The 27,902-nt window shown below is 44.4% G+C and overlaps 1 protein-coding gene across 1 annotated transcript; it reads right to left on the bottom strand.

Annotated features, from left to right (window-relative positions):
• Positions 1 to 877: 877 nt before the first annotated feature.
• P2RX7 (purinergic receptor P2X 7) lies at positions 878 to 26,859 on the bottom strand. Its single transcript, XM_034791385.1, has 13 exons — positions 26,557 to 26,859; positions 23,994 to 24,126; positions 23,369 to 23,440; positions 21,291 to 21,363; positions 18,877 to 18,973; positions 15,889 to 15,969; positions 14,708 to 14,837; positions 12,440 to 12,570; positions 6,854 to 6,947; positions 5,668 to 5,733; positions 5,459 to 5,572; positions 4,169 to 4,267; positions 878 to 3,011 (listed from the first exon to the last, which is right to left on the bottom strand). The coding sequence occupies exons 1-13, from the start codon at positions 26,679 to 26,681 to the stop codon at positions 2,520 to 2,522; spliced, it is 1,707 nt and encodes a 568-aa protein (XP_034647276.1). The 5' UTR covers positions 26,682 to 26,859; the 3' UTR covers positions 878 to 2,519.
• Between the last annotated feature and the right edge of the window lie 1,043 nt (positions 26,860 to 27,902).

Consider the following 27,902-nt stretch of genomic DNA (forward strand, 5'->3'; position numbering starts at 1 on the left):
CATGTTATGGCCACCTCCTACCCCAAGAAAAGACTCAACTAGAAGCCCCCAGGGTGTTTAGCAACCACAAGCATGAAAACAGATGCAAAAGGGAAGCTTGCAATGAAGGCAAAGGGGACCCCACTGCACACTAGGGTCAGATGACCAGGGCAGTATCAAAGGTTTAAGAGTAAGTGGGGGAGGAGGTGATTGTAGAAAATCAGGCCAGAAGATTAATGGAGTGGTGTCTTCAGTTTTCAGCTGCTGCTGATGGAATTTTAAACAGCCAAGACGTAACGGCCTCTGGTATACTCACACACACACACACACCCCAACGCCCGCCCCGCCCCACCCCCCACTGGGTCAGATTCACCCTACAGCTACCCTATGCCAGCACACTGAAGTCAGAGGATTGCTGGGAGCAGAATCTGGCCCAGTAGTTACATGTATCTAGCAAGGCCCCAATTCCGCTCCCATTTAAAGTGAGGGCAGAACTGGGCCCTAGATGTCTTAGGCTCACCATTTATCTCTTCCCTTAGATCAAATCCTTTACTGTATTTTTTCTCTCCTACAAAATTGATCAGATGTTCCAAACAATTGAACTGCAGTGTGATACCAAGCTATGAGGACTAGATGACCTCCTGAGGTCTCTTCCACCCCTAATCTTCTATGATTCTATGAGCTTTAAAAGTGGCCACGATTTGCTAAGGACAGCAACACAAAGCTCTGACACTTGGCTGCCCAGATACTATGGCGATGGGGTTTTCGAAATATGGGTAGCAATAATAAAGATTTTCATAATAGTCCAACAAAGCATTAGAGAGGGGAAGGGGATTGGCTGGGGATTTAATGTATATGCTACTGCAAAATCACTAAAAGAGAGTCTTCCACTCTGCTATGGATTGATTAAACATTGTATTTATTAATGGAAAAACTCAGTCAAAACTGACCGCAAGATAAAAAGGGTTGCAGAACGAGCATAAGACTGTATTTAACAGGTCCTTAAAAAGACAGTCCTAAACAAACACTCCATGTTCCGACATCAGTATTTCCAAAAGCAAAGAAAGAGTGCTAACCAATATATATTAGTGCAGAAATGTATCAGTGCCAACATTACAAAAATAACACAATCCCAAGCCATCGCTGCAATGAGATGCTGCCGCATGAATGTCAGTGCAATTAATACACACTGCCATTGGAAATGCAACTAGAGCTGGAATATTTTTCCCGACACCGGTTTTAAAAATATGTACAAAATTAAAACCACAAACTATGGAGTTGCGCAGATTTACAATAATGCAGAGCTGAAATTGGCCCAGTATATACTAATTAATATCCTTCTTGCCGCATTGCTACAAAAATAGCTAGTGAGTTTGAGTCAAAGCACAAGAAAAAAATAGGAATCAATGCACAAGTTAATCCATCATTTCTTTGCAGTCTTGGGGCCATATATAGTGCCCTGAGACTGCATACTGCTATGCAACTCACTGGGAAGATAACTGAGCACCCTGGACGTATGTAGCCCTACATGAACTTAGAGCAAACATGAGGCTAAAGTCTGCTCTCAGTTACACAGATACCATCCCGATGACATCATGAATGAGCATCGGAGTAAATGACAGCAGAATTTGATCCAAGGCTTCTGAACAGAAGGTAGAAAGGCAGTAAAAAAGTTGTCCATTTCAATCCCTGAGTTTATGCTTAAAGGGGCACTATCTACATAATAACTGTATGGTTACAAATGCTTTTCCTGTGTTACCAAAGTGAGCTGGTTTCTGCTGGTAACAGATTTGATCAACCACAAAGCTGAAAGAATCTGAAATGCCACACCGTGTGTGCACGACTTTGTCCATGAAATACACCTCAAAGGGCTCAATCCTGCAAGACCGTTCTCTGGACCTTAGGACTGCTTGTGTGACTACAGACAACTCACATGAATAACGATTTGCAGGACCGAGCCTGAGCAAACAAGAATACTCTGCAGTTCTAAAGCATCTTTCATCCAAGGCTAAAAAGCCTTTTTACTAAGGTAGGTAGGTATTATTCCCATTTGACAGATGGAGAAACTGAGACACCAAGAAGTTAAGGGTCAAGTTTTCAAATGTCCTCTACTTTTGGTTCCCTGAATGTTTGGGTTCTCACCTTGACGTAGCTGTTGGTGCAGTCTAGTTTTCAGCTGGAATGTTGAGTACTCAGCACCTCTGAACATCAGGGACAAGGTGTCCAATACTGGGCATGCAAAAACTGGGGCAAGATTTGAAAGCTACGGGCTATGTGCCCTGTCCGAGGTCACAGAGAGAGTCAGCGGTGGAGTGAGGAACAGAACCCAAGACTCCTGACTCCCAGCCTCCTGCACTAATCATTAGCTAATACTGCCTCATTAACAAAACCGAATACGGAATTCAGTCATATGGCGGTGGATTCTGAGAAGTCACATGCTTTTCTTTTAAAAATGTCTCTGGAGATAAATGAAGGGGTTTAACTGTGAAAAATAAGCTGCATTATGGTTCTGGAGCTATATAATAGAGACTTAATAAAGGTTAATTCTTCCTCTCTAAACCAGTATACTTGCCGTCCTCACTGGGATACGTTTCTCTGATCTTCCACCTGCAGCAACTTGGTATCAGGGCACTGCTCTCCACCTCAGCAGAGCCAAAACGCCAGTGAATATACTGTCTGTAAGCACAGTGACGAAGCTGGTTATTGAGGGTCTCAGAATTCAAGTCCAACAAGGGCTCTTTGTAAAGCAGGATAAACTCCAGTGCTGATCTGGAAAGAACGAGCTGCTCGAACAAAGCCGAGGTTGTAATGCATGACCCTTCTTTTCTTCGGCAGCAGAGCTGCTCCCGGAAAGACTGTGTTTGGTGGCATTTCCCACAGCAGCACCAAGAAGGGCGGTCGTGGGATGGAGAAGTTTGCCCTTCGCTTTTAAGGGGTTGCATCTCATGGGCTTTTGCTAAGACAGGGACCCGGTTGGAACATTGTGCTGCGAGCTTGGTCGTGTCAGTAAAAGCCCCATTGTCTCTCGGCAACTAAAATTCCCAAACACATAATCAGAGGAGTCAGGGTGAAAACGAGAAAATGTAGCATTTACTTTGCTCTGTGTCTACATCTGCACTTATCTATCATTAGAGAATCCCTCTGTATTCCCCGATTTGATTCTAATTGCTCAAGCTTCACATTTAATGCAGCAGGACCATATAATACAACAGTAAAGAGGCAGATCAGGAAAACAAATGGTTACTGGCTTTGAATCCTAATGCGGAACAAACCCAGGGAGCTGTTGGTTCATTCCCACTCTATATGGGACAGGATCAGAATATTCTTTTAAATATGTTTTGTAAGTTTATACCCCGTGATCGACTGTATTAGTGAGAGGATTCTATGCAGTGTAGTTGTAGCTGTGTCAGTCCCAGGATAATAGAGAGACACGGTGGGTGACAGGAGTCCTTTTTCCACATAGCAGTCACAGCACAGGCAATTGTAATAGAAGCTTCCCCCATACTTCCCTGCCCATGTTCCTTAATCCTTGTATTATGTCTCTTTAGCACTGGATGGGTAAGTCAATTTCATGGTCTTTGGTTTGTCTCCAGAGACAGACAAGCAGGGACCCAATGAGTGCCAATTATAATGGTTGTCCTTCTGTGATGGGAACACCCATTCCAATGGGAGCTGGGCTGAGAACTACCATGCGTATGTCAACACTGCAATAAAAGATCTGTGGCATGGCTGCGGCTGGTTCGGGCTCACAGGACTCAGGCTGTGGGGCTAAAAACTGCTGTGTAGACGTTCAGGCTGGAGCCCAGGCTCTGAAACCCCTCAAGGGGGGAGAGTCTCAAAACCTGGGCTCCAGCCTGAGCCTCAAAGTCAACACTTCTATTTTATCCCCACAAGCCCGAGTCAATTGACCCAGGCTCTGAGACTCTGTGCTATGGGTTTGTTATTGCAATGTAGATGTACCCCAAGTTGTTTCACGCAGGTCTAAGGACACCCACTGGGCGGTAATGAGATCTTTTAGTTTTACTCTAGAAAAAACAGTCTCGAGTTCCCAACACAGTCAACTTCAGGCGTTTCCCAGGATCACAAGCGTGGCCCTTCCAAAACCTAGCTAGAAACTTAGGGAGAACAAAATCAAGTCACTCAGGAAATAAATCCACAAAAAGTCATAACAGTAAATGCTTGAACTTACCTGAACAATCTCGCCTTTAATGTTCTGCAGACTTGTGCTCAACTGTTTGTCTACCAGAATAATGTGTGGGTCATCAACATATGACACGTACATCAGGGTCTGTGCAACAAAAGGCATTAGCATTCTCAGCTGGAGTATTTATTTAGAATACTCAGGATTTACACTGTATTGATTTGACCCATAACTAGGGTCCTCAGGGCCCAGATCCTGCATTCCTCATTCAGATAAAAGTCTCTCTGAAGGTGCATGTTCATTGGGAGGCTGTTCCTGACATAGGGGGCAGCCTGGAGGAAGGCCGGGCATTGGGAGCAGGTGAGGGAGACAAAGGGAACAGTCGGGTGTTAGCCCAGGGAGCAGGAAGAGAGGAGGTTGGAGTTGTAGGAGGGAGATGGATTATACAAGGCTTTAGAGATAAGCTTGTGAGCTGAGATTTGGACACCTAACTCCTTTGGACTCCTTTGAAATCCCAGCCTAGAAGTTCAGCTGCTCAGCATGCCACAGTGATGTGTGCAGCATGAATTTCTAGAGAGAAGGAGACTCTGGAGCTGAATGTGGACTGGAGCTGATGGACTTGAGAGAAACAAAATTATTTTCATGCAAATGCCCTCAACCGTTACGGGGGGGGGAGAAGCTCTGAGGAATGCGTCTCTCTCAACCCGTGACCCAATCCTTACGCAGCTGCAGCCCATGTGACATCCTCAGGCCCATACAGGTAGTGCATATATATTGTGTGCACGTGGCCTACATAACACACAAGACCTGCATAAGTGGCCCACAAAGGTAAATAGGTTGAGAACCACTGCTCTACAGCATCTTTCCACTGCTCTCTAAAGGGTGAAACCTGCCTCCTGCAGCTGTCACCTCCTGCAGCTGTTACAGGTCCTGGCTGTAGTAGACCTGTGCAGAGGAGCAGCATTCAGAGGGCTCAGGCCTTGGGTCCACAGCTTCCATGCACTGCAGAGCACAGCTCTGTGGGGTTTCCCAGAGGCCCCCTGCCTGAAGGATTTTGGGTAATGGCTGGCTGGGGGAGGAAGTGTGGACCCATAACTATAGGGACTCATTGACCACTTTTCTGTGTAGCTGCAAGGAATCCTGCAGTGCTAAGATCCGCTTCTGCACTCACACCACTCCCCAGCATGCAACCCATTCCTGCAAGGTGCGCACTGGGGGCAGGAGAACTCAGACCAGCGGTGTATTGGGAACAAATCCACAGAGAGCTGACGAAGGACACAATGAAGGGCCGATACACTGGATTTTCCTACCACTTAAGCAGCTAATTGCATCCCTTACCCATTTTGGCCCCAAAGCAGACTCGCATTTCTTCCTGAAGTAATATTCCTTGATGGATGTTTTGCAGCAGGGATAAGTATATGAAGTAATAAGAAAATCAATAACGAACTGAGCCTGCATGCAAAACAGAAGTGAGCAGTGATTCCATTTTCTTAATGAGACTGCGTCTCCCGAAGCAGCTCCATCAGTACAGGAAATAAATCTCTTACCAAGCCAAAGTAGGACAGCACAGACCCGATGTACACCAGCAGCTCAAAGACGTTAAACCGTCCAGCCTGAGGCAAAGCAGAAGAGAGTCATTTGAGAATTCAGATAATTTCCTGCAGTTTGCAGAATGGCAACAATTGCTGCATGATCAGGCCCAGCCAAATTGCTGTCATGTGCAAGATTTCTAGCTCTTCTGACATGATCCGACTTAAAGCACCTAACCAGGTGGAATGTGTTTAAATTAAAGGGTAGTTTTGCTGCACCCAGCTGGGAACGAAGGGTTCCCTTTTAGCCGTGCTATCTCCTGCTGGAAGGATCCCTTGTCTTCTTCCAATCAGAGCCAGTCGCTTTCCCCAAGGTTCCCTTCCCAGCTGGAAGGGGAACCAGAGACAGGGAGCAAGTCCTCATCTGTACAATATTAAGCAATGGCACAAAGGCTCCCACTTCACCTATTCTCTCCCTTCAGCAGCAGCGTCCTTCCCCTCCGCCTCCAACAGCTGGAAAGAAGCAGCACTCCCTTCCGGGTACAGCGTTCCACCCTAACAAGGGCCCCAGGGCATTATCCCCCTCCTCCCTCATCCTCGGAGCTGAGAGTGGTACCTGCCAGGCCGCGAATGAGGGACCAAGCCTTGATCTCTGATCCCACAGCATGGCAAGGCCAAGTCCTGCCATTTGTTTGAAGATTCATTTGATAAGACTCGATCCTGCGAAGTGCCCAGGATCCTCTCCTCCCACTGGGACCCCACTGGCAAAATCAGGCCCTTCATTTCCGTAGTGCTTTGTAGATGTCAAACACTGTCTACCGGGGACAGTACGTAACCATAAAACCATGCCCTTCTACAGCACCTCCCCTCCAGTGACCTCAGTGCATATTACGAACAGCAAGTGTCACAAGCCCCACCCTGCCGTAGGCACCAAGCACGGCCTCTGTTTTACAGACAGGGGAACTGAGCCACAAAGAGAGGAAGAGACTTGTACAAGGTCACACAGAAAATCACTGTCAGGACCAAGATTGTAACCAGATCCCTGCCATGGTCCTATGCTGTAATCACTAGGCAGTGCTGCCTCCCGGAAGGGCTACACTGTTGTTATTACTGGAGTTATTTTTGCTGAAGGGCCAGAAATTCTCATTTCTTTTTGGAAGCAGACAGGTTTGCAGCGGTGATGAGAAAACAGGGTTGCCCTTACTGTGCCGAAGACGAGGATATCGAATCGTATCCCATAGGCTTTGATCAGCGTCCGCTCCTCCTGCCCATCTGGCCGTTTGTAGTACTTCGCGAATCTGTCAAAACCAAACAAGGATCCATGCATCATGTCAGGGGAATTCAATGCCTCTGGGCTAGAGAATAAAATGGGGTTTTGGTTCTACTGCCTCCTCCCCTCTCTGCCTGTTTAGTATTGTACCCTCAGTCAAGAATTCAAAGCTCTTCCTCTCCCAGGACCCAGGAGTGCTGCCACAGATTGTGGGTCACTTTGATGAACAGCATTTCACCTGGCTTAGAAAAATCAGAGCAATGCCCAGGAAGGGATCTGCTGTCCTGAATCAAAGGGTTACTTTTAGCGGCTCTAGAGAGGCAGTCACCTACAGGAAAAGCAGAAAGAAAAACCCAGGAAGATTTTAGCAGCTGGCAATGGTGGGAACACTAGTGTCTCCCAGGCACCAGTGCTTTTACCGATGTGTTGTCTGCACCTACTCTGAGCTCTTGGGGTCCCTTTCTTCCACTGGTTTTTATAGTCACTTTCTGCTGCTCTGTTCCAAAGCATCTATGAGAGTATTAGCTGCGGGGATAAAGGGCAGCTTTATAACTCATGTAGCTGCCTGGGACAGGGTCACACACCACCTCAATCGCAGAAGTGAGAAAGCTGACAACTCCTGAAACCCGGCCCCTTATTCTACTCACTACACAACACTCCTTCTCCTCATCCCCAAAGTCAATTACCAGGAGAAATTCCACTGATAACACCAGCATAAGGATCAGCAAACAGGGACACTGTGAACATAGAACAAAGAGAACGCTCCCACCCTATACTGAGAAATGTTCAATGACATTAAAATCTTAACTCCAATACTAACATTCGTATCACTTATGCCAGTGCTCCGGGCTCTTGCTGAAAGCACTGTCCTGTTCTTGATCAGTTTACTTCAGTATTTTCTAATGTGTGTTCTCTTTGGATTCATTTAGCCTAGTAATTCCAACTGTAATTTTTTTAGTGGGGTAAACAGGTGTCAGCTCTGTGGAGAGAAAGTAATTCAAGGTCGCAATGTCACTGCGGATGCCGATTTTATTTAGTGGTTCGTCTCCTGTGTAGTAACCAAAATCTCTGGTAAAAACAGGTGGTGCTCAATGGGAAATGGCCCCAAATGCCAGGTCATCAGCTCAGTCCCCTGTTCTCTAATTGCTCATCTCACAGATGGCATGAAAGCATCGAGGGAAATACAGTTTTCCCTCCTTCCCGGGTTTCAATTAATCTTGCCCTCATCAGTATCCGGAGCCACGTCTGCCAGAACCACTGAATGACCCAACAATCCAGTTTGGAACTGCTCTCCATGGGACATATTCTACCCGAGAGGAGGCAAACTCACTGGAACCCAAAAACAGATAGCAAAAAGAGGGGCAGGAGGGCTGTTCCATGGTTTGGTGCCCAATCTCATAGAAGCCCCTCTGTGAGTTCACTGCGGAGGTGGGGGTCTGGCTGGATTTGGCACCAAAGCCAGGGAGTCGCTGAACTCTGCAGTATGCTTCCCTCAATTCCTTGTACGTATCCAATCAGGAGACTCTGCTCTGTGACTCATGCTGCACTGCAGTGCTATGCTGCCAAGGACACAGCAGGACAGCTGAGCAGCATTGTTTCCCCTTCACCCTAGACCCTGTGGATCCAAGCAAGAACAGCCACCTGAGGCAGGAGGAGTTCCTGAGAGAGAAGTAGTACAACCCCACCCAGCCTGTATTAGCTTCCTGTAATTCCTGCTTCCCACTTTACGTGGGGGATCCCCCTTGAAAGGCAGGACCCAAGGGCAGCTGCTGGCTACGGAAGCCTTGTCAGCATGGCTCCAGTAGAGCCCCAGTGCCAGAGAGTTGGGGTGAGGGGGACACAGGGCTGCTAGGTGGACACAGAGGCAAAGGGACTTTGCACAGGTGCCCCTGGCCTCCTGCTAATGCCCTCGAATCGATGTGTGGGCCCCGTGGTCTGTTCATGGGAGGAATCCGGTGCAAATTTCTTCCCTTAGCCCCTCCCATGGGTCTTCCCTCAGAGGGAGGCAACTGGCCCCTGGGCTCAGTTTTTACACAATCCTTAGTCAGGCAAATGGCTGTCAGGGCAAGTTTAAGGCCTGAACAAAAACTGAGGCAGGAGCTGTGGATTTGGCCCAACGCTCCTGAGCATTCAAGCACCACACTTCGAGGAGCATTTTACCCAGCACAGCAGTTTCTCATCAGAAATCTCAGGACTGCCTGCAACTGCTGGGCCCGCTCCCACAAGGTGCTGAGTGCCACCCACTTCCTGCAGTCAGTGGGAGTCGAGAGCACCTGCTCCTATTTGGGGTAGGACCCAAAAAGACAATGTTTCCTAAAGCTGTACATGGCAGGCAGTGAGTGTCTCTGTCATCGCCTTGATACCAGCAAATCAGCCATCAGCCAGTTTTCACTCACTCCCACCTGCTGCAGCACGGCTCCCTCCCATCTCAGTTCTGCAGAACTCTGAAGTGCTTTTAATCTGCATTCCATGTCTTGTGTTCATTAAACTTCCCCTTTGCCGAGATCTGTTCTTAAGGCAGTGAGTGAGTCACTCAGCAACGCACAGTGTCATAGGTTCTGCTTTTCCCGGCTGCACAGACACGAAACACTCTTTTATCTTGTGTTCAGTGTTTCTGTGATCTCTAGCTGAGGCATGTTTTCCTGGCCAGCGCTTGGCTGAGCCTGCGTTGATGCCTGCAGCTCTGTGACGTTCTATTTTCAGGTTTTACCTATGGATTCAGGACCAGATAGTATTCCCCACACACGGGTTTTCTATCCCCAGGAGGAGAAGTCACTTTACATTTGCTGAGGATGTCACAGAAACTTTCTCCTTTGCAGCAGCTTCGTGCTCTGATTTGATATATTAAGAGCGTCATTGATGACCTGCTGTGCAGTGGCCCATTGCACCTCAAATGGTGCTTCGCATTTGTAGCCTAATCCTGATGCCTTTTCAGTCTATGGCAAAACTCCCTTTGAAACTCAGCTGAAGTCAACGGAGCTGCACGCAGGCGCTGATGTTCACCCACACAGACCAGTTTGCATGGTCAGGGCCTTGGACAATAACTTGACTTCCAGAATTTTATCCTCACTCAGATGATAAAAAGGTCCCTGAAATGTATTCCCCCTGGCCCTAGGATTACCCTTACGTAGCTTCACTCTCCTGTGACAAAGGCTCCCTGGACATTCTACAAGGATCTATTGCTCCCAGACCTACCCAGGAATGCACAAGATATTTAATATGCTTTGTTTTGCACATTGCCATGTGACATTCTACCACATATAAAATTAGTTTGATTCAGTCACAATCAGTTGAGGGCAGGGCCAATCCTGCAACCCTTACTCACCCGAGTAGTCATACTGAAGTCAATGCAGCTACACTTTATAAGTAAATCTTACTCACATGTGCAAGAGTTTTGCAGCATGAATCTTTACAGAAAAAGCTCTCCTGACATGTGCACAGGAAAAGAGTCCTTGTGGAGCAGACTCTGGTCTCCCTTATTATGCCAGTGCAAATCTAGAGGCGTTCCAGTGGAGTCAGTGGAATTACTCCCGATTTACACCAGTGTAATTGAGAGCAGAATTCAGCCCCTTCACCAGGAAAAAATTAATCCTGGGCTGAGTTATTCTCAGAAGAACAATGGAGCTTTTTCCTTCAAAATTGTAAAGGTGCTTGGAAAAAACAGCATGCTCCGAAAAGAAGTGGATTTTGTGCAGGGTTTCTTTTTCTTCTTGTTTTAATTAGTCTTGTCAGACTTGTCGGGCCAATTTGCTGTTAGGATCTAACCAATCCAAGGACTCACTGCCCATTAATCTTCACTTCCCTGCTTTGTAATTTTAAATGACACACTGTTGATGTTAAACTGCTGCACACAAATGCTCTTCTTCCTTTGTTTTTATTCTTTGAGAAAGTGGTGGGGGTTGGGTGGGGGATTTTCAATGCTCATGGAAGCAACTGATGAACAGCAGTAGCACTAGCCAGTCATCACATGAGCTGGCAATGCGTAGACTTCCCCAAACAGGCATGCCATTCTATGTTTCTTAAGCCCTGATTGGCCACACTTCCACGATGCCAGGGCTGGGCTTCCCTTGAGCAGAGCTAACTGTGCTGAACTGTAGCAAAACGATCTCGCTGCAGATCTGTGTTTTTATATAGTCAAATAATGTTCTTTATAAAGTGCCCTCCTGCCGAGGCGCACTGCCCACTAATTTGATAACAAATATAAACATTCACAAAGCAACCTTGCTGTCCTCCTTCAAAACCCTTCTGTGATGTCTACAAAAATATTGACAACACTTAGAGCGCTGGTGTCATTTACTCATGTCATGTCATGTCTTCCTTGCACACAGCAGGTTGGAAAGCAGCTACTAGGCGTCAGTCCTAGATCTGGACTGGCCACAGAGGGCCCATCCTGGAGAGCAATACACAAGACGTATTCTCTTTAAGATATTTTAATGCACTGCCAGGTATGGCTGTTACCTGCTCAGGTACGGTATGTTACACACTGTACCATCTAGTGATTGAATGTTATAAGACACTTTTAGCTTTCCATCACACTGAAACCACTTGCCCACCATGCTGATCCGCACTGTCTCATGGTTTCCTTGTGGTCCCGTCTGTCTGTCTAGCAGTATCCACTTGTTGCCTTTTGTCTTAGATTGTAAGCTCTTTTTGTTCTGTGTTCATAGAATCATAGAATACCAGGGTTGGAAGAGACCTCAGGAGATCATCTAGTCCAACCCCCTGCTCAAAGCAGGACCAATCCTCAGACAGATTTTTGCCCCAGATCCCTAAATGGCCCCCTCAAGGACTCACAACCCTGGGTTTAGCAGGCCAGTGCTCAAACCACTGAGCTATCCCTCCCCACCGCTGTTTGTACAGCGCCCAGCACAACGGGGTGCTGGCCCATGGCCAGGGCTCCTAAGCACGATGGTAACTCCATTCAAACACACAACGTAATAAAAGTCACACACAAGTCAAATCAAGGAAGACTACACCCCAGGGGGAAAGAGAAGGGATTTTAGGGGTCAGGCTCAGAACAGTGTGTGCACAGCTAGGTCCCCGATCATATGAGCTGTTTCAGGCAGGCAGGCAGACTCTTGTGCTATACATAGCCTCACTCAATGGAGCTCCATGTGGAAACAAAGATCCATTTGCATGAACAGCTTGCAGGATTCGGATCTTAAGTTGCACATACATTCACTAGAACTATGCACATAGCCTCGGTAAATGCAAGCACAAATGACCAGTTGCATGCATGAGTGGTTGCTTGTGTGTGTGACAAGTCCAACTGATAATGCACAGGCAACTGTAGTAACTGTGCATGCAAGTTAGGTTCATCAGTACAACATTGGCTATTATAAAAAAGAAAGATCACAGCAGAAACCTGTGGCATAGTCAAGAACAACAGCCAGGGCTCCAGCACTCTAGCTACAAACCCCTCAGTTTCCACCTACCTGATTCCATCTGCACATCCATATTGCTCAAGCAATACAGACAATACACTGCTTTTCTATGTATGATTTTAAAAATATCTTTTACCTGAAGTTGTAACCAGGGTATTCAGTCGTCGTTTTGTCATCAAGGCGACGAAAACTGTACTTTGGACTGCAGCGGTGAAACCATTTGTCCAGGTTACAATCCCAGTTAATCTCAATGCCCATGATTCCGCCCTTGACACAGAAAGGGAAAACACACTTTAAATGCATTCAGCAGCACGACAAAAAAAAAAAAAGACCGTGCCAGGCCTGGTTCTGAAATTGCTGTGCACCAAACTCCCATTGAAATCAGAGGAGATTTGAATGTGGCCCAATGGCAGGATCACACCTATAAATACACTTATACTTAAGATGTATTTCTACCTCTAGCAAAGACTTCCTTCTAAGTGACTTAATTAACTGCACAGATCAAACTAGCTACAAGCTAGAATTCATTCAGATTCTTAAGGCATCTCTTATTTTGTGGCCAATTTCTCATCCTACCAACAAAAATTCCAACTTCATTGCCACTTTCTGATTGCCATTTCATTCAATTAAACTAAAGATGGGCTCAAACTAAAATCCCAAACGCAAACTCCCGTTAATTTTGCAGGGGATCTGGGATCCAGAGCTGAATGTTGTAGCTTTGATGGACCAGGACCTCAGACCGGACCGGGACCTCAGGAGAGCTGGGTTTGGTTTCTGGCTCTGAGCAAATCACTTCATATTTCTGTATCTCCATTTCACCCATCTGTAATTATCAATCTTACAGAGGCGTTGTGAAGCAGAAGCCTGGTCTACACTACAAAGTTAGGTCGACGTAAGGCGCCTTTCATTGACCGAGTTGCGCACATGTCGACACTTAAATTTGTCTCTCTCAGATGTAAAGTGACCCGTTATGGCAACACAGTAACACCACTTCCCAGAGTGGTGATGAGTCATGGTAGATGTACTGAGGTCAATGCAGTACAGGTGTAGACACTATGTCAACTGACCCTAACAGTCCTCCAGCAGTTGTCCCACAAAGCCTGACACTGACCACTCTGGTGACAATTGTAGCCTGATCTATAGATGTATTAATGATGTTGATTAATGCAGAGTGGATGGGAGAAAGGCCAAGGACTCCCAGCAGGAAAAGGAGAGGAAGATGCACCAGGACGTAATGGGGTTTCTCCAGCAGCAAACACAGATGCTGCAGACTCTTGTGGACCTACAGCATCACCAACCACAGGCTCACCTCCCTTTGCACGGCGTGGAGAACTCAATTACAGCAGCTCCCTAAACCTCCGTCAACATTCCACATGGCATCAGGGGCTGCATCCTTACCCCTACCACTCCACACCAGGGGACTGTAAGGCCCACCACTGCTGCATGTATACTGACCTGTGAGAGGCATGGTAGCTATAAGTTTAGTGAAAATAGACATGAATGTTCCTTCCTCTTGTTAACTTCTGTTCCATTAATTTATTTACTTGCTTTTAATGTGCACAGAATGGTTTTTGCATGTGAACATACTAACTGCACCGGCTGTATGCCGACATAACTTGCGGCAGCGAAAGTTTATAGTGTAGATATGGTTTTAGGGTACATCCACACTGCAATGAGAGGTGGGACTGTAGATACACCCAAGCTAGCTTTGATCTAGCTAGTTTGACTAACCACAACAGTGAAGCTGCAGCAACCCCGGGCTACACAATGGGAGCCTGGGTATGTGCTTGAGTGGCTAGCCTTGTGCTGCCAGGACTTCACTGCTATTATTATTTGGGCTAGGTGGATCAAAGCTAGCACAGGTATTTCTATGTCTATGCTGCAGTCACACCTCTCACAGCAGTGAAGACAGACCCTCAAAGCTGGTCTACACTGAAAAGTTACATCGCCATGGTTATCTCTCTCAGGGGTGTGAAAAATCCATACCCCTGAGAGACGTCATTAACCCAACCTAACCCCCAGTGTAGACAGAGCTAGGTCGTCAGAAGAATTCTTGTGCCAGCCTAACATTTGCGGAGGTGGGGGGGAATCTTTCCCCTGAATACATGGCTCAAGGTGCCCTTTAACAGAATCCTGAGGAGAGGAAGAGTTGACTGGCCTGAGAAGACTGTTTAACTACTGACAACGAAATCCAACATGTATTAAATCAATATGGGCCCAATCCTAGAAGATGTTGTGCACCCTCAATTCTCATTAAACTCTGCAGAGTTGAGGGTGCCCAGTACCTCCCAGGATCAGCCCTTAAAACTGGAACAATTCCATTGTTTGCAACGTTTAACAATTAAAATGAACAAGAAATACTATGGACGTGTTCGGAATGGAAGACAGAAATCATGCCACAGACCTGAATTGCCATTTCTGAAAAATTTTCTCCTGTTGTTCGGAGAATATCTCCCAGCTGGAAAATTGGGCAGGCTGGTGCAGTTATCTTGTTGAATGTGCACGAAATATTCAATTTTGGTGAAAAGTTTCTTCTGCAAAGAACCACAAGTTATTTGAAAACGTAAGTGTGAGCTCTTCCCTGAAAAAGCATCTACAAATGCTATTGAGGGGCTTCCTGCTCATTGCTCCGCCCTGAACCTGTATCAAATGCACAGGCGCCAACTCCGTGGGTGCTCCGGGGCTGGAGCACCCACGGGGAAAAATTAGTGGGTGCTCTGCACCCACCGGCAACCAAGCTCGCCGCCCTGCCCCACCTCACCACCTCTTCTGCCTCCTCCCCTAAGTGTGCCGTGTCTCCGCTCCTCCGCCTGCCTCCCAGCACTTGCTGCCACCAAACAGCTGTAGCAAGCTCCGGGAGGGAGGGGGGAGGAGCGGGAACGTGGCACGCTCAGGGGAGGAGGCAGGGAAGAGGCGGGGCCGGGGCGGGGATTTGGGGAAGGAATTGGAATAGGGGCAGGGAGGGGGCAGGGACTTTGGGGAAGGGATTGGAATAGGGGTGGGAGAGGGCAGGACAGGGGTGGAGTCGGGGCAGGGCCAGGGGCAGAGAGGGGTCGAGCACCCACTGGTGCCAACAGAAGTCAGCACCTATGATCAAATGTGCTGAGTTTTCTAGTAGAATATGGGAGGACTTTGTAACTACCAGCTCTGCAAATTCCACGTGGGGTCTGAGAGTCAAGCTGGGTCCTTTAGTGCTTAGGCATCATCACCAGTAACAAAGGCTTTGCAGATCAAATTATTCCCTCAGTGACACCTGTGCAACCCAATTCTCTTCAAATTATGCCCTCAGCGACACTTATATTATCCTATGCCTTCAGTGGTTTTACCCTGGTGTAGCCAATTAGAATTTAGTAATTTTGTTACTAATGCCTGAGAAGGAATAGAGTCCATCTCACTGTCCTATAGCTGTATTGGGTCCTGCAAGGTTAAGAATAAAGAGCAATCAAACCTGATTTTTGTCACTCAGCATAGCAGATACAGCCCTAAATACACAGAGAAGCTGCAGACTGAAGGTGCTTTATTTACACATTCGTTTTTGGAGTAGATCTGCTCTTTAAGAGGAGATGGATGAATGTTTGCACTTACGCAGTGTGATTAAATTTTGGGAAGTGGATATTGTTCTTTATTAGCACTGTGAAGTTTTCAGCGCTCTTCAGAACGGCAGGCCTAAAAGAGGAACATATCAAGTACAATGAAAGCTATTAAACCAACTATCTTCCTTTAGTTAAATACATCAATTAATGCTACACTATTTTGCTATTACCTGGGAAATTGTCAATAGGAGAACATGATACTGAGAATAATGAGTTAGATGGCTCAGGGGGTTGAGAATAGAATACATAGCTTTCTTGGTTTTACTTATAAACTTAAATTGTCAGTTCTCTGGGGGCAGGGACTGTCTTTTAGATTGGACCATGTGAAGAAAGCTTGCTCTGCTACTACCCAGGTCATCCCTGTTTGGTGGAAAAATAGAGGAATTCAACTTCCAGCATTGTCAACCTGGCACCAGCACAAAATTAGCTTTGAAAAATAACTTATTGAGAGAGGATGTCAGCCAAGACACTGGCTTCTCCCATTCTCTTTTCAAAATGGGCCAGGAGAGCTTTGATTTTCACCTATGGTCCCTGAAGCAGCGACCCATCCAAAGGACAGTACTTCAGAGCATTCTCCTTAGTACATCATTGTATTAGCAGCAGAGTCTCTGAGCCAAAGACCTGCAAGGACAGGAAATACTTCAGCAAGCTGAGACACAGTGTCAATGACAGACGTTTCAGCATGTCTCCTAAGGAAATTGAAAAAGCAGGTGTTGGCTGCAACCCAAACTTAAACATTTTGGGACATCATCTGAACAATTAGAATTTCTAACCAGTCTTCAGTTTATAATGGTCAAGAAATGAATAAGGTATGTTGAACTTTAACAAACTAAAAACAGATTAATCAAAAAAATTTAAACTGCTTATGCTTTCAGGACAGACACCTGGGAATCTCTCCAGACCTCTTCTATGAGGGTGCTGTAAACATTTGTCCTTAGGTAAGTTTATCCAGGTCACTTTGCCTGGCATTGCACAGAGCTGGAGACCAATCAAAACAAAAGAAAGGGAAGTGTCTTGACAAGAAGTTTACAGTTTTGTTCAGTTTCAACCATCACAAAAGGGAAGGGAAGGGAAGGGAAGGGAAGGAAAGGGAAGTGCTCTTTATAATGCACAGAACTTGCACAGAAAAGCCAATTGCGGGTAAAGCTGAGAACCAGCATTGTTCTGCCAGAAGTCGATATTTGAAGGCCCCAGGCTACAGACTTCCATACAGGTTGTTTCGCTTATTCATTCAAGTTGCAGAGAAACACTCATATTACCCATTTAGTGACTGCCATGAACTCTTGCCAGTGGATTTTGTGAAGAATTCTCATACATGTGATTTGCCATCCTGGCTCCGAATATTGGTTCATCAGTTTTGGTCTCCTGGCACTGACCAATCGCTGATACATTAGAGGAAAATTGGACAACAGTATGGACGCTCTGCCAATTGTGCAAGGTAAATAAAGGCAAAATCTCTTTCCTGCTGTGTGCAGCTACCAACTTGTGCAGTGCAACGTTTGAAAATATTAAATATTCACTGCAGTTACACTGAAACAAAACCAAGAGGTTTAACAACTTGGGTGTTCAATAAGCTGCCCTGCATGACCGTCACAAGAAATCTCTTGATTTTTTATGTGAATTTGGGACTCAACCTTGCAAGGTGTTACCCAGCCTTGACTTCCATTGATGCCAATAGGAATTGAGAGTACTCAGCAGCATGCGGGGTTGGAGCCTTAAAGTGGGATTTTCAAAAGGGCTCAGGCCTCAGCCCCCAATGAGACTTTTACCACTGACTTCAAGGAGAGAAGAGTTAAGCCAATCGTGGGATCCTCTATCAATGGAGCAAAGACAGCACTGGCAGCTTCCCCTGTGCCTGCCTCACAACCTGGAGGGCCTACCCCTTGGGATATGTTTAGTTTTATTTTAGGACACTTTAGTTTCCCTGGCCTATTTAGTCCTTGGTATCTCTGCTGGAACTGCCAACAAGTGGGCAAATCAATATTCATTGGACTGCTGGGTTTTGTGGTGTGGACACATCAGTTCAGCAGGTGGACTATTAAACACTAGCCTAGTCTCTGTGGGTAAGCCTACCAAACCACAGGCAGTGGTAGTGAGGGGAGAAGAAAGCAAAACCATATCATGGGCTAAATACACAGCTAGTGTAGTGGCACGGCTCCATTTAAGTCAAAGGAGCTGCACCAATTTATTCTAGCAGAGAATTTGCCCTGTATATCTTTTCTAAGCAGCAAGGGCTAGTTTAGTACAAGAGACATAGTTCAAAAGCTGCTACATATCAGGATTTGGTAGAAGCAATATTATATCCTGGGGCTTTAAGTGGAGAATACTTTTGCATTGCACATGTGAATGAAATCAAATGTTTTATTATAACCATATTTACATTTTTTGCCTGATACAAACGAGTAACTACATGTTAAAGTGGAACCCTTACATCACAGAACACTTTACAATCATGGGATCATACAAATTAGATGTGGAAGAGCTACTAGGTGTTATAGTCTACTCCAGTATATTTTATAGAGCTTAGTTCAGTCCAATTGTACATGTTACCAGCACTAGGCCTTTCACGACTTCCCTTGGATTGATCCACAGTCAGAATTGGCAAATGTTTCCCATGAGACTTATCTGGTTTGCCACATTTTTCCTTGCATCCTCATTAATTATCAAAATGCCTGTAGTGAATCCATGACAAATTTGTGACATCTAGAATTGTTCTCATGGCAACAGACTGTGATGTCACAAGCTTGGATTTATTACTTCACCACAAGATCAGAGAGAAAGAGAAGCCGCTACAAGCAAATTGATGGTACTTAATTTATAAAAATAAGAGTTAATAATAATAAAAGTTGGGTTGGAAACAAATGTTTTACAAACAAAGGTACCAAGGGCCCTCTGCCAGGTGCTGAGCACTGTCAGATCCTATTGTCTTGCAGGATCCGGCCCTTATTGATTACATAAAAATGTGAACACTTTTACTTACACTGGGGCACCTTTCATTGATTCCACAGGGCACCAGGCAGAGACTTCACAGGTTTTAATTGTTGCATTATACTTCACACATCTTCCTGTCTGAATTCCTGAACAGAAGAAAAGTTTGCTATTATTGAGCTCACACATGGTTTGACTGAGTCCTTTGGATAACACAGTCTCAAAGTATTGGTGGGTCTCTACACACAGGTAGGACAGAGACTTTAAACTCAGAGTCAAGGTTTTGATTTTCGCACCTCTTTGTGGGCAGAAGTAGCTGTAGGAGGGGTTATCAGATCCATGCTTCCACTACACAAGCACAGTGCTTAACTCCTCCCCTTGCCCCTGTCAATACTGCACATTGGATGTGGGTGAAGGATTTTCTCCATAGTTGTGCCGGAGTAACAATATTTAAGAGAGTTTGTAGGGCTTAATTCAACAATATGAGCAAATTAGAGCAAGAACTTCACCCCACAGCACTGTCAGCAAGTTGTCACTCAGCCAATGAAATACAAGCTAACTATTACACCATCAGAGACAACTCCTATTAGCTATCAGTGTCCTAGAAGGTAGGACAAATTTTTAGAACTAATTAACCTTTCTGAGGGTATCGAAGACAACATAGCCTTAAATAGAGCTTGATCTTTGTGACGTTATTAATATGAAGTGTAACAGTATAGATCCTTGTTGCAACCACTGTTATATATTTGCAGCAAATATTGTACAAAGGTTGTTGTGTGAGGTGTCTATGGAAAGGTTATGATTTGCTGATTATGATTATGCTAGCTGTATGTGTGTATCATTTTTGTAGCTGAAGTTATGAATATTGGCTATGTACTTGTATTTTGGTTCTAAATAGCCTTAGTAAAGCATTTGGTCAGCTTCTTGAGAAAGGAATTTGCAAGTTAAGTGCCCAATCAAGAAACACTTAACTGACAACAGACCTTGGAAGACTCCAATACACATAAGAAGTCTTCCTGGGGATGTTCAAGATAGCATAAAGAAGAACAGGAGTACTTGTGGCACCTTAGAGACTAAATCTGTTAGTCTCTAAGGTGCCACAAGTACAAAATCTGTTAGTCTCTAACGTGCCACAAGTACTCCTGTTCTTCTTTTTGCGGATACAGACTAACACGGCTGCTACTCTGAAACCTGTCAAGATAGCATGTGAGCAATGGCTGCCACCTGTAAAGAACTGAGTCATGCAGGGACATGTGGTTTGCCCATGTGACTCCAGGCTCCATCTTGCTGCTGTTATCTTCCACAGAGCAGAGTATATAAAAGGTCCTGAAAACTCCTTCATTTTGTCTTCAATCCTGCTTCTTGCCTCTGGAGGAACTTGGCTACAAAACAAAGCTCCGAACAAAGGACTGAATGACCCATCCCAGCTGTGGATGTACTCCAGAGACTTGATTTGAACCTGCAGTTTGTTCTATCACTGCTACAAGCCTGAACCAAGAACTTTGCCATTACTGTATGTAATTGATTCCAGTTAACCAAATCTAGCTCTCATCTATATCCTTTTCCTTTTATGAATAAACCTTTAGATTTTAGATTCTAAAGGATTGGCAACAGCATGATTTGTGGGTAAGATCTGATTTGTGGATTGACCTGGGTCTGGGGCTCAATCCTTTGGGATTGGGAGAACCTTTCTCTTTTACTGGGGTATTGGTTTTCATAACCATTCATCCCCATAATGAGTGATACTGGGAAACTGAAGTGTCTAAGGGAATTGCTTGTGTGACGTATGGTTAGCCAGTGAAGTAAAACCAAAGTCCTCTCTGTTGGGCTGGTTTGGTGTCTTAATAGTAAAGGAACTCCAGCTTTGGGCTGTAACTGCTCTGCTCTAAGCAATATGTCCTGAATTGACACTCTTAGAAGTGTCCCACCAGAATCAGCATTGTTACAATCTTGCAGTCACTCTACATGCTGAACTGTCACTGACTGCAATGTGAATTACACCTGTAGAAAGCACTGCAGGAGTGGGCTCAATATGTACTGTGGTATCTGATTTGCATCCCACCCCCCATCCACCCTTTCTGTGACCCCCCCCCACCCCCCGCCCATTCCCACCTATTTGTTAAAATTCTCCACAGGGTGGAAAAAATCCAGGTGAGTGAAGACAAATTTCATGTCATTCTCCTTGCTGCTCCTTTTGTTTCCATCTCCCACTCTTGTCTTTATGCCTCCCTCCTCACCACCCACTGTGCTTGGAAGTTCATCTCCCTAGTCAGATAGATCTGCATACACAATTGCCAGTGGGTGTTGCACCAGTATATCTCAGAGCAGAATTTGGCTCTACAGTTGCAAATTCTCCAAGACAGATACCTCATAATTTCTTTAACCATCTAATAATTATTAACTAAAAGACAGTTGCATTTCACCACCTGCTATGAGTTTTAAAATCTGAACGTGGAATCCATGTACCATTACTCTGGGGGTTCATGTGTCCTTTTTCACAGCTCACATCTGAAGAGCAGACAGCTTTGGCAATGGGGTACTGAAAAAGACATGAATATAAAAGACCATTAAAAATATCTACCTCTCTATTGCTATTGTAAAATGTTCTGCACAGAAATCGCAAACAGTAAGAGGAAATCACAGAGCGAGAGGCAGAACAGAGGAAGTGCAGCCCTCTTCTGTAACCCATTCACTCAGCGTGGTGCTTAATGTGACCTCAGTTTTTGAGAAGGTCAGTACAAGCAAAGACTGAATGGGACAAATTCATCTCAAGTGTAATCTCTTGGCTTCACTGGAGTTAGCTCATGGATTGATTTGTCCAGTGAATCTGATTTAAAAAAAAACCACACCAATGATATAGGAAATGCAAGGAAGTTGTTCCTAAGCGCCCTGAGTTTCTGGGACAATGCATCAAATTCAGTTTTGGTTACACCCATGCCACTTCCTCAGCTGCAATCCTATTGGCAATGACGGGAGAATTTTGATTAATCAATTTAATTACTTTACATATCAAATATTTTTAAAAACTGAGTATCAGAATAAACCAAAGGCTTCTGAGGGATTCAAGTTGCAGCCACAAAAGAATTCAAGAAAATATTCATGGTCCTGTTCCATATAGACCTGCAGAACATAAGCAGGTTTCCTGAGTTCTCCTCATCGAATCCCCCTCAATGCACAAATAGCAAATAGACTGGTTTTTATCATCCATCTCTCTCTCTCTCTCTCTCTCTGGTATCACTCTGATGCTTTGGCATCAGTGATTTAGGGTACAGACAGAGAATAGAATACAATCTTTGAACAAGCTTGGACATGTACGGTAAGATATTGCTATGTCTATCAGTGGCATGGAATTTACTTCTGTCTGTTTCACACTCATCAAGAGTAGATTGATATGTGTTTTATGCAGGGCTTTGGAGCTGTGCTCCGGCTCCACTCCAGCTCCAGGCAAAAACCTGCAGCTCCGCGCTCCAGCTCTGCGCTCCGCTCCAAAGCCCTGGTTTTATGTATGCTTGTTTTTAAAAAAATAATTTAATAGTTGAGGCCAGCTTGCACATTCAAAAATGTGCATGCATTTGTGTGCCCACATTTTCATACCCAATGATCACAACTGCCTAGCTAAATACCCAGTTGCATGTGCAAATACTTGATTTGCAAAGACAAATGTGGTCTCTATGTTGTGATGAAAGTGATTAAATCTGCATGCATTTTTGTATCTCTGTGCCTCAGGTCTCTGTCCATACAAATTTGGTCCTTATTTATTAACTAACTACTGTGTTTGTTTTATACATCAAAACTGTAAAACAGAACAGATGAGGTAAAGAGCCTCTGGTAGCTTTTGATTTTTTAACTTTCCTTAGTTTGCAGTAACATTTCTTTCCCTATCATCTGTATCCTTTTCCGTTGGGCGAACACTGAGTCTCACCAAGCCAGTCTGACAGTGGATTGTTTAGTTCCTTGTTTGTTAAGAGCATGTACACGCTGTAGCCAATGACAGTCAACTCATTGCTGCGAACTCAGGTCTCGTCTAATAACTATATGAATGAATGCATAGGAGAACTGCAAGTGGCTACAAATTTTGACCACAGATAAAAGAAAAAGACCCAACCATGATCAGGCTTAGAATTACAGCACAGCAGATTACTGCAGAGAAGCTGGCAACAATTCTCTAACCCCGCTGGTCCTCCTAGTTGCACTTTATACCAGCAGTGAATCCAACTGTGTTGAACAAGAGGTATAAATGCATGGGGAGAGTGTGACCCAGGCGCACGTTTAGCTGCAGGGTCTTTGGTGTGGTACATCACACCAATGCCAGTTGATTCACTGAGAAAAGCAAAAGAGCAGAGGGGGAAAAAAGGAGTGTAACTAGACTAGTTGTTGCATGTTGCTGAATGAAATAAAGAAGCAGAGGAAGACAAAGCAATGTTCACTTGTGCAAAATTGCCATAGTCATGAGCCACTAATTAATATTTGCGGCTGCTACAGATTACTTCTGCCAAAGAATGCTACGTTATGCAGGTGGGAAATCACTTACAAAATGCAGTTACCTCAGGGCAAACACTTTGAAACTGGTTTTCTGTCATAATTATGTTGGTTATCACGAAAAAAGAGTCTATTCCCTATACAGAGAGAAAAGAAAACAGTAAGTCTCAATAAAATACTATGTGCCACATTCTGATCTCAGTCACCCCTATGTTAATCGGGAAGGACATCACTAAAGACACATGGGCCTGGTTCTAATCTCACTCATACCAGCGTAAATCAGGAGTAACTCCATTAACTCAATAAAGTTCTTCCACTATAAAGCTGGTGAAGGATCCATATTTGGATCTCAGTGATGCTAGTGTAAATCAGGAATAATTCTATTAACTTCAGTGGAATTACACCAGGACTGAACTTTTTCCTACATATTCTTTTACTAAAATCAAAATTTACTTGTGGTAGAAACATCAAGTTTCTTAAAATCCCATAAAAGACATTTTTAAATATTTTTTCCATGTTTAAAAGTTACTGCTTCTAATTTACAAGCTTCTTAATTCACGCTCACCAATACAACTGCGTCTCGTTGATATGTTAAAATCACTGTGCAGTAGGACACAGACACGTGCCAGCAAAGCACCAGCACTGATCAATGGAAGTCGGATGCTGCGCTGACCTTAAACTGAGACTCACCTGCATGGGAATAGTGTATTCGGCTGTGTCCCAGATTCTTGAGTCAGTCTGAACTACTCCTTTCACTTTAGTATGAACTGAGCTGATCACAGAGTCCTTTTTCTGATACCGTTTGTCGGTGACAAGCACATAACTAACCAAACAAAATGGAAAGCACAAATGAACCCACTGAAATGGGTTGAAATGACAGTCATTTCTTGGCATCATTATTAGAAAAAGTGTACTGTAAATTAAAAGCCATATTAAATTTGTTCAAGGAATTTGGGATCTTATCATGCGTTGAATGCATTTGTTAGGCCAACATCTCCCTCAGTGATACTACCGCAATCCCATTGACTCTGATGGGATTGCACTGATGTATGTAAGAGACATTGTATAGTGTAGTTGTGGACTATTAGGGTGAAATCCTGGCCCCACTGAAATCAATGGCAAAGTTCCCCACTAATTTCAAAGGGGCTTGAAACAGCTCCCTTTGCATTCCCTCTTGTGCAAAGGGCACATGACAAAGGACCCATTAAAAGCAGCACCAATCGCAGCTTACAAGTCTCTTCAAATTGCTTACTGTCATCTTCATGTGTTAAAAGGTCAATCTGAAAGGCTTCTCTTTAAAGTAAAATCAGGCTTTCCGTATGCTACTGTTATTCTTAAAGGGTCACCGCCAACTTAAACTTGGCCTAATATTTGCATGGTGTAAAAACAAGTTTTTATAAAACCTAAGGCCAATATAAAGCTATCACACTCCAGCTAAATACACCGCTACCTCGATATAACGTGACCCGATATAAGATGAATTCGGATATAACGCAGTAAAGCAGTGCTCCGGGTGGGTGGGGCTGCGCACTCCGGTGGATCAAAGGAAGTTCAATACAACACTGTTTCACCTGTAACGCGGTAAGATTTTTTGGCTCCCAAGGACAGCGTTATATCGAGGTAGAGGTGTAGTTGTTTGGAAAGAAAGAAATAGCCACTCACCTCACCTCTGCAGCTTCTGGCACCCAAAAACTGAAGCACTAACGACCTGAAAGTGTCTCTATTGTCTTGGGGTAACATTTTAAAAAATGCCTAAGTGACTTTGGAGTCTAAGTTCCATTGACTTTCAATGAGACAGACTCCTAAGTCATTTAGGTGCTTTTCAAACTTTTACCCTTGATGTATTTTCACTGTCCAAGCTGAGAGAAATGGAAAAAGTAAACAAAGGGCATAAATAGTGCCTCCTAAACTGGATTCTAGAACAAGAGTTTAAAAAGTGCTTAATGATTTTGGATGTCTCAATTTTGGGTCCCTAAATAAAGAACATTAAAGGGGCCTGACTTCTAGAAAGCGCTGAGCCCTCTGCCCTTTGAAAATCAAGCCCTTTCAGGAGTTTCAGGTTAAACACCCAAAATCACTAACCAGTTTGGAAAACGTAGGCCTGAACATTTTCACTCTCTTAATAATCTAATGCTTACCAACAACATAAGGAAGGAAATATGTTTGTTTACAATATTTTTTTTTTAAGTTGACAATGACCTTTTAAGAGTCACTGGCATCCATTGCTTCTGCAGCATGAGGTGTGCAAATGTGATGGGTCAAACTCATGAAACTGAAGACCCTTTCCACATGAAATAATGTCATATCAAAAGGGTTTCCTTTCACAGACAAGTCTGTGATTTAGTTGACTGAGTCAGCCCTATTTCAGTTAACAAATAAAAATTTCAGGGGTGAAAAACTCTCTAAAATGTGAAAGTGTGAAGTGACTGACTAAACCAATTGTCAGTTTGAAAATCACTCCTAATCTGCCTCTGAGGTGTTTTCTACAGTCTATCTTTCCCCCTCTTGAGAAGAGGGATTTGGGACAGTCATGCTGCTGAAGTCTGGCTGTGTGAGAAAACAGCTCTCAGCAACAATTTGGAAATGGTGCCTTAATTAGGCAATAGAACTTCTTACAAGTTTATTGCCAATGAAATTGGTATCAGCTGCTCAATGTGTAACAGCACCCTTCTGTAATAATTAAACATATTTTATGAATAACTAAAGACATTGGTCAGCAAATATTATTGCTGAAAGCAGCCCCAGGTCTGAGGCAAACAGGAAAACATCTGCCCTTTATGATCGAGACCTATGCACTTAATAGTCATGAAACCCTGTTTCTAAGATTTGACGGTCTGGGTGACCCTTTGTGCAATTTGAATAGCAGATCTAGCCTGGACTCTCAAGGCCAGGTTCTGATTTCAGTTACATGAGTGTAAATCTCAGATAACTCTACTGACTGCAAATGAAACCAGACAGCACTGTTGGGAAAGAAACTACATTCAGGCACTTTTTACTCAGAGGATGAGAGAGGAATATGCAGGACCACACTTCCAGCAGCCAACTCCCTGTTCTAAACAGCCACTCTATAGTATCCCTCCTGTTACCATACAATACTGACCAGCCTTTAAAAAACAGCTAAACAACTGATTTATGTTGGTCCTCTAGCACAGAGTGAAAAAGTTCTCTGTACTTGTTGAAGGCTGAGTCCTAAGCATGCACACAATCACCCACATAAGAAACACAGTTGCTCATCTAGTCACTTTTAACTTACCAAACATACAGGAAGACAACCATATGGAAGGTCCATTTCAAACTCCCATAGGAAACGCTCTGAAAACGGACAACTTTAGAAGTTTCATATTCACACAAATTCTTCAAACTGCAAAATGCACCCATTGTTATCACTTCCTTTGGAATCTACGCTCTCGAGAACTGTAGCCACTTGATTCTGTCTACTTCCACCCCCACAACTCCCTTAGGCAGGCCACACCACTTAAAGGCACAGCAAGAAAACCGTTTGCATTACTAGCATGGAAGCTGAATAAGAGAAACTAAGTATGTTATGCTCTTTAAAGAAAGATCATTCGTTATTGTTAATCAGTAGCAAGAAAATGGGTTAAAGCGTGCCATCTGCTTTACCTATGGGCAAACAAAATACAAAGAGCCATATTAATCCCTGTTGTATCTTCATTAAAATCAAAGGAATTACGCAAGGGATAAATTAGGACCGTTTGTTGACTAAAATACAATGGTCCACAGCCACCCACACTATGTTGGACAAAGACAGTTTTCAGAGGAGGAATATTTCTGGAATTCCTTTTGATTGGACATTGCAAATATGCTTTAACAATTTGAATATTCAGGATTTTTAAAAAGCAAAAACGTAAGTGTCAGATGCATTAATACTCCTGTGATGTCCTCCAAATAACCTGGCTATTCATATCGATGTCCTGGGATCCAAGATCTAATTTCCTGCTAAATTCTCAGCCATGATCCTTCTGTTGGCAAATTCTTATCCTTCTGAATGTCCACTGGAAATCTTGTTCGTGGTGTTGTTGTAGCCATGTTGGTCCTAGGATGTTAGAGAGACAAGAAGTTGGTCCAATAAAAGATATCACCTCACTGGAAATCTTGATTCTTTCTGAACAAATCGGGATGTGCCAGACACCCATTGAAGGCTCATGAGCTGTAGAGAGGCTCTTGAGGGCTGGTGAATGCCCTCAAATCCTACTGATTTCACTTGGCTTCTCACAGGGTCAGACTTCATTAGTTTAAAATGTGCATTGGGGCCTGGTCCCACAGCCTGAAGTCAATAGAGTTTTTCAATAAACTTCTATGGAAGTAGTAGCAGAGTTAAAATCCAGCAACAGCCTCTCACTTACCCTAGCCCAAGCTAGGAAACCTTAAAGAATGCACTGGGCCTGAGAGAAAGCAGATGGGAAAGCGAGCTGTGTTATCCACCTGTTTCTCCTTCAGGCCTCCAGAGCACCTAGAACTGCCCAGGGCAGCTCACAGCCTGTGTCACTGTGTCCGCTCAACAGCACCATCTCCAAATGCCACTACAGTCCATCTGTTCTGTTTCTTTATGATCCCACTGACAAAAGATTGCATGGGGTA

The sequence above is a fragment of the Trachemys scripta genome, chromosome 15, assembly GCF_013100865.1.
Source record: "Trachemys scripta elegans isolate TJP31775 chromosome 15, CAS_Tse_1.0, whole genome shotgun sequence".
Lineage (NCBI taxonomy): Eukaryota > Metazoa > Chordata > Testudines > Emydidae > Trachemys > Trachemys scripta.

Bases quoted from the DNA above. Each gene is read 5' to 3' on its own strand.
- P2RX7 (XM_034791385.1), bottom strand. From the start codon at position 26,681: ATGGGTGCATTTTGCAGTTTGAAGAATTTGTGTGAATATGAAACTTCT. The intron at 5,573-5,667 runs GTAAGAGATTTA...TTTTGCATGCAG, and splicing joins TGCTGTCCTACTTTGGCTTG to GCTCAGTTCGTTATTGATTT. The intron at 4,268-5,458 runs GTAAGGGATGCA...TTTGTTGCACAG, and splicing joins CTGCTTTGGGGCCAAAATGG to ACCCTGATGTACGTGTCATA.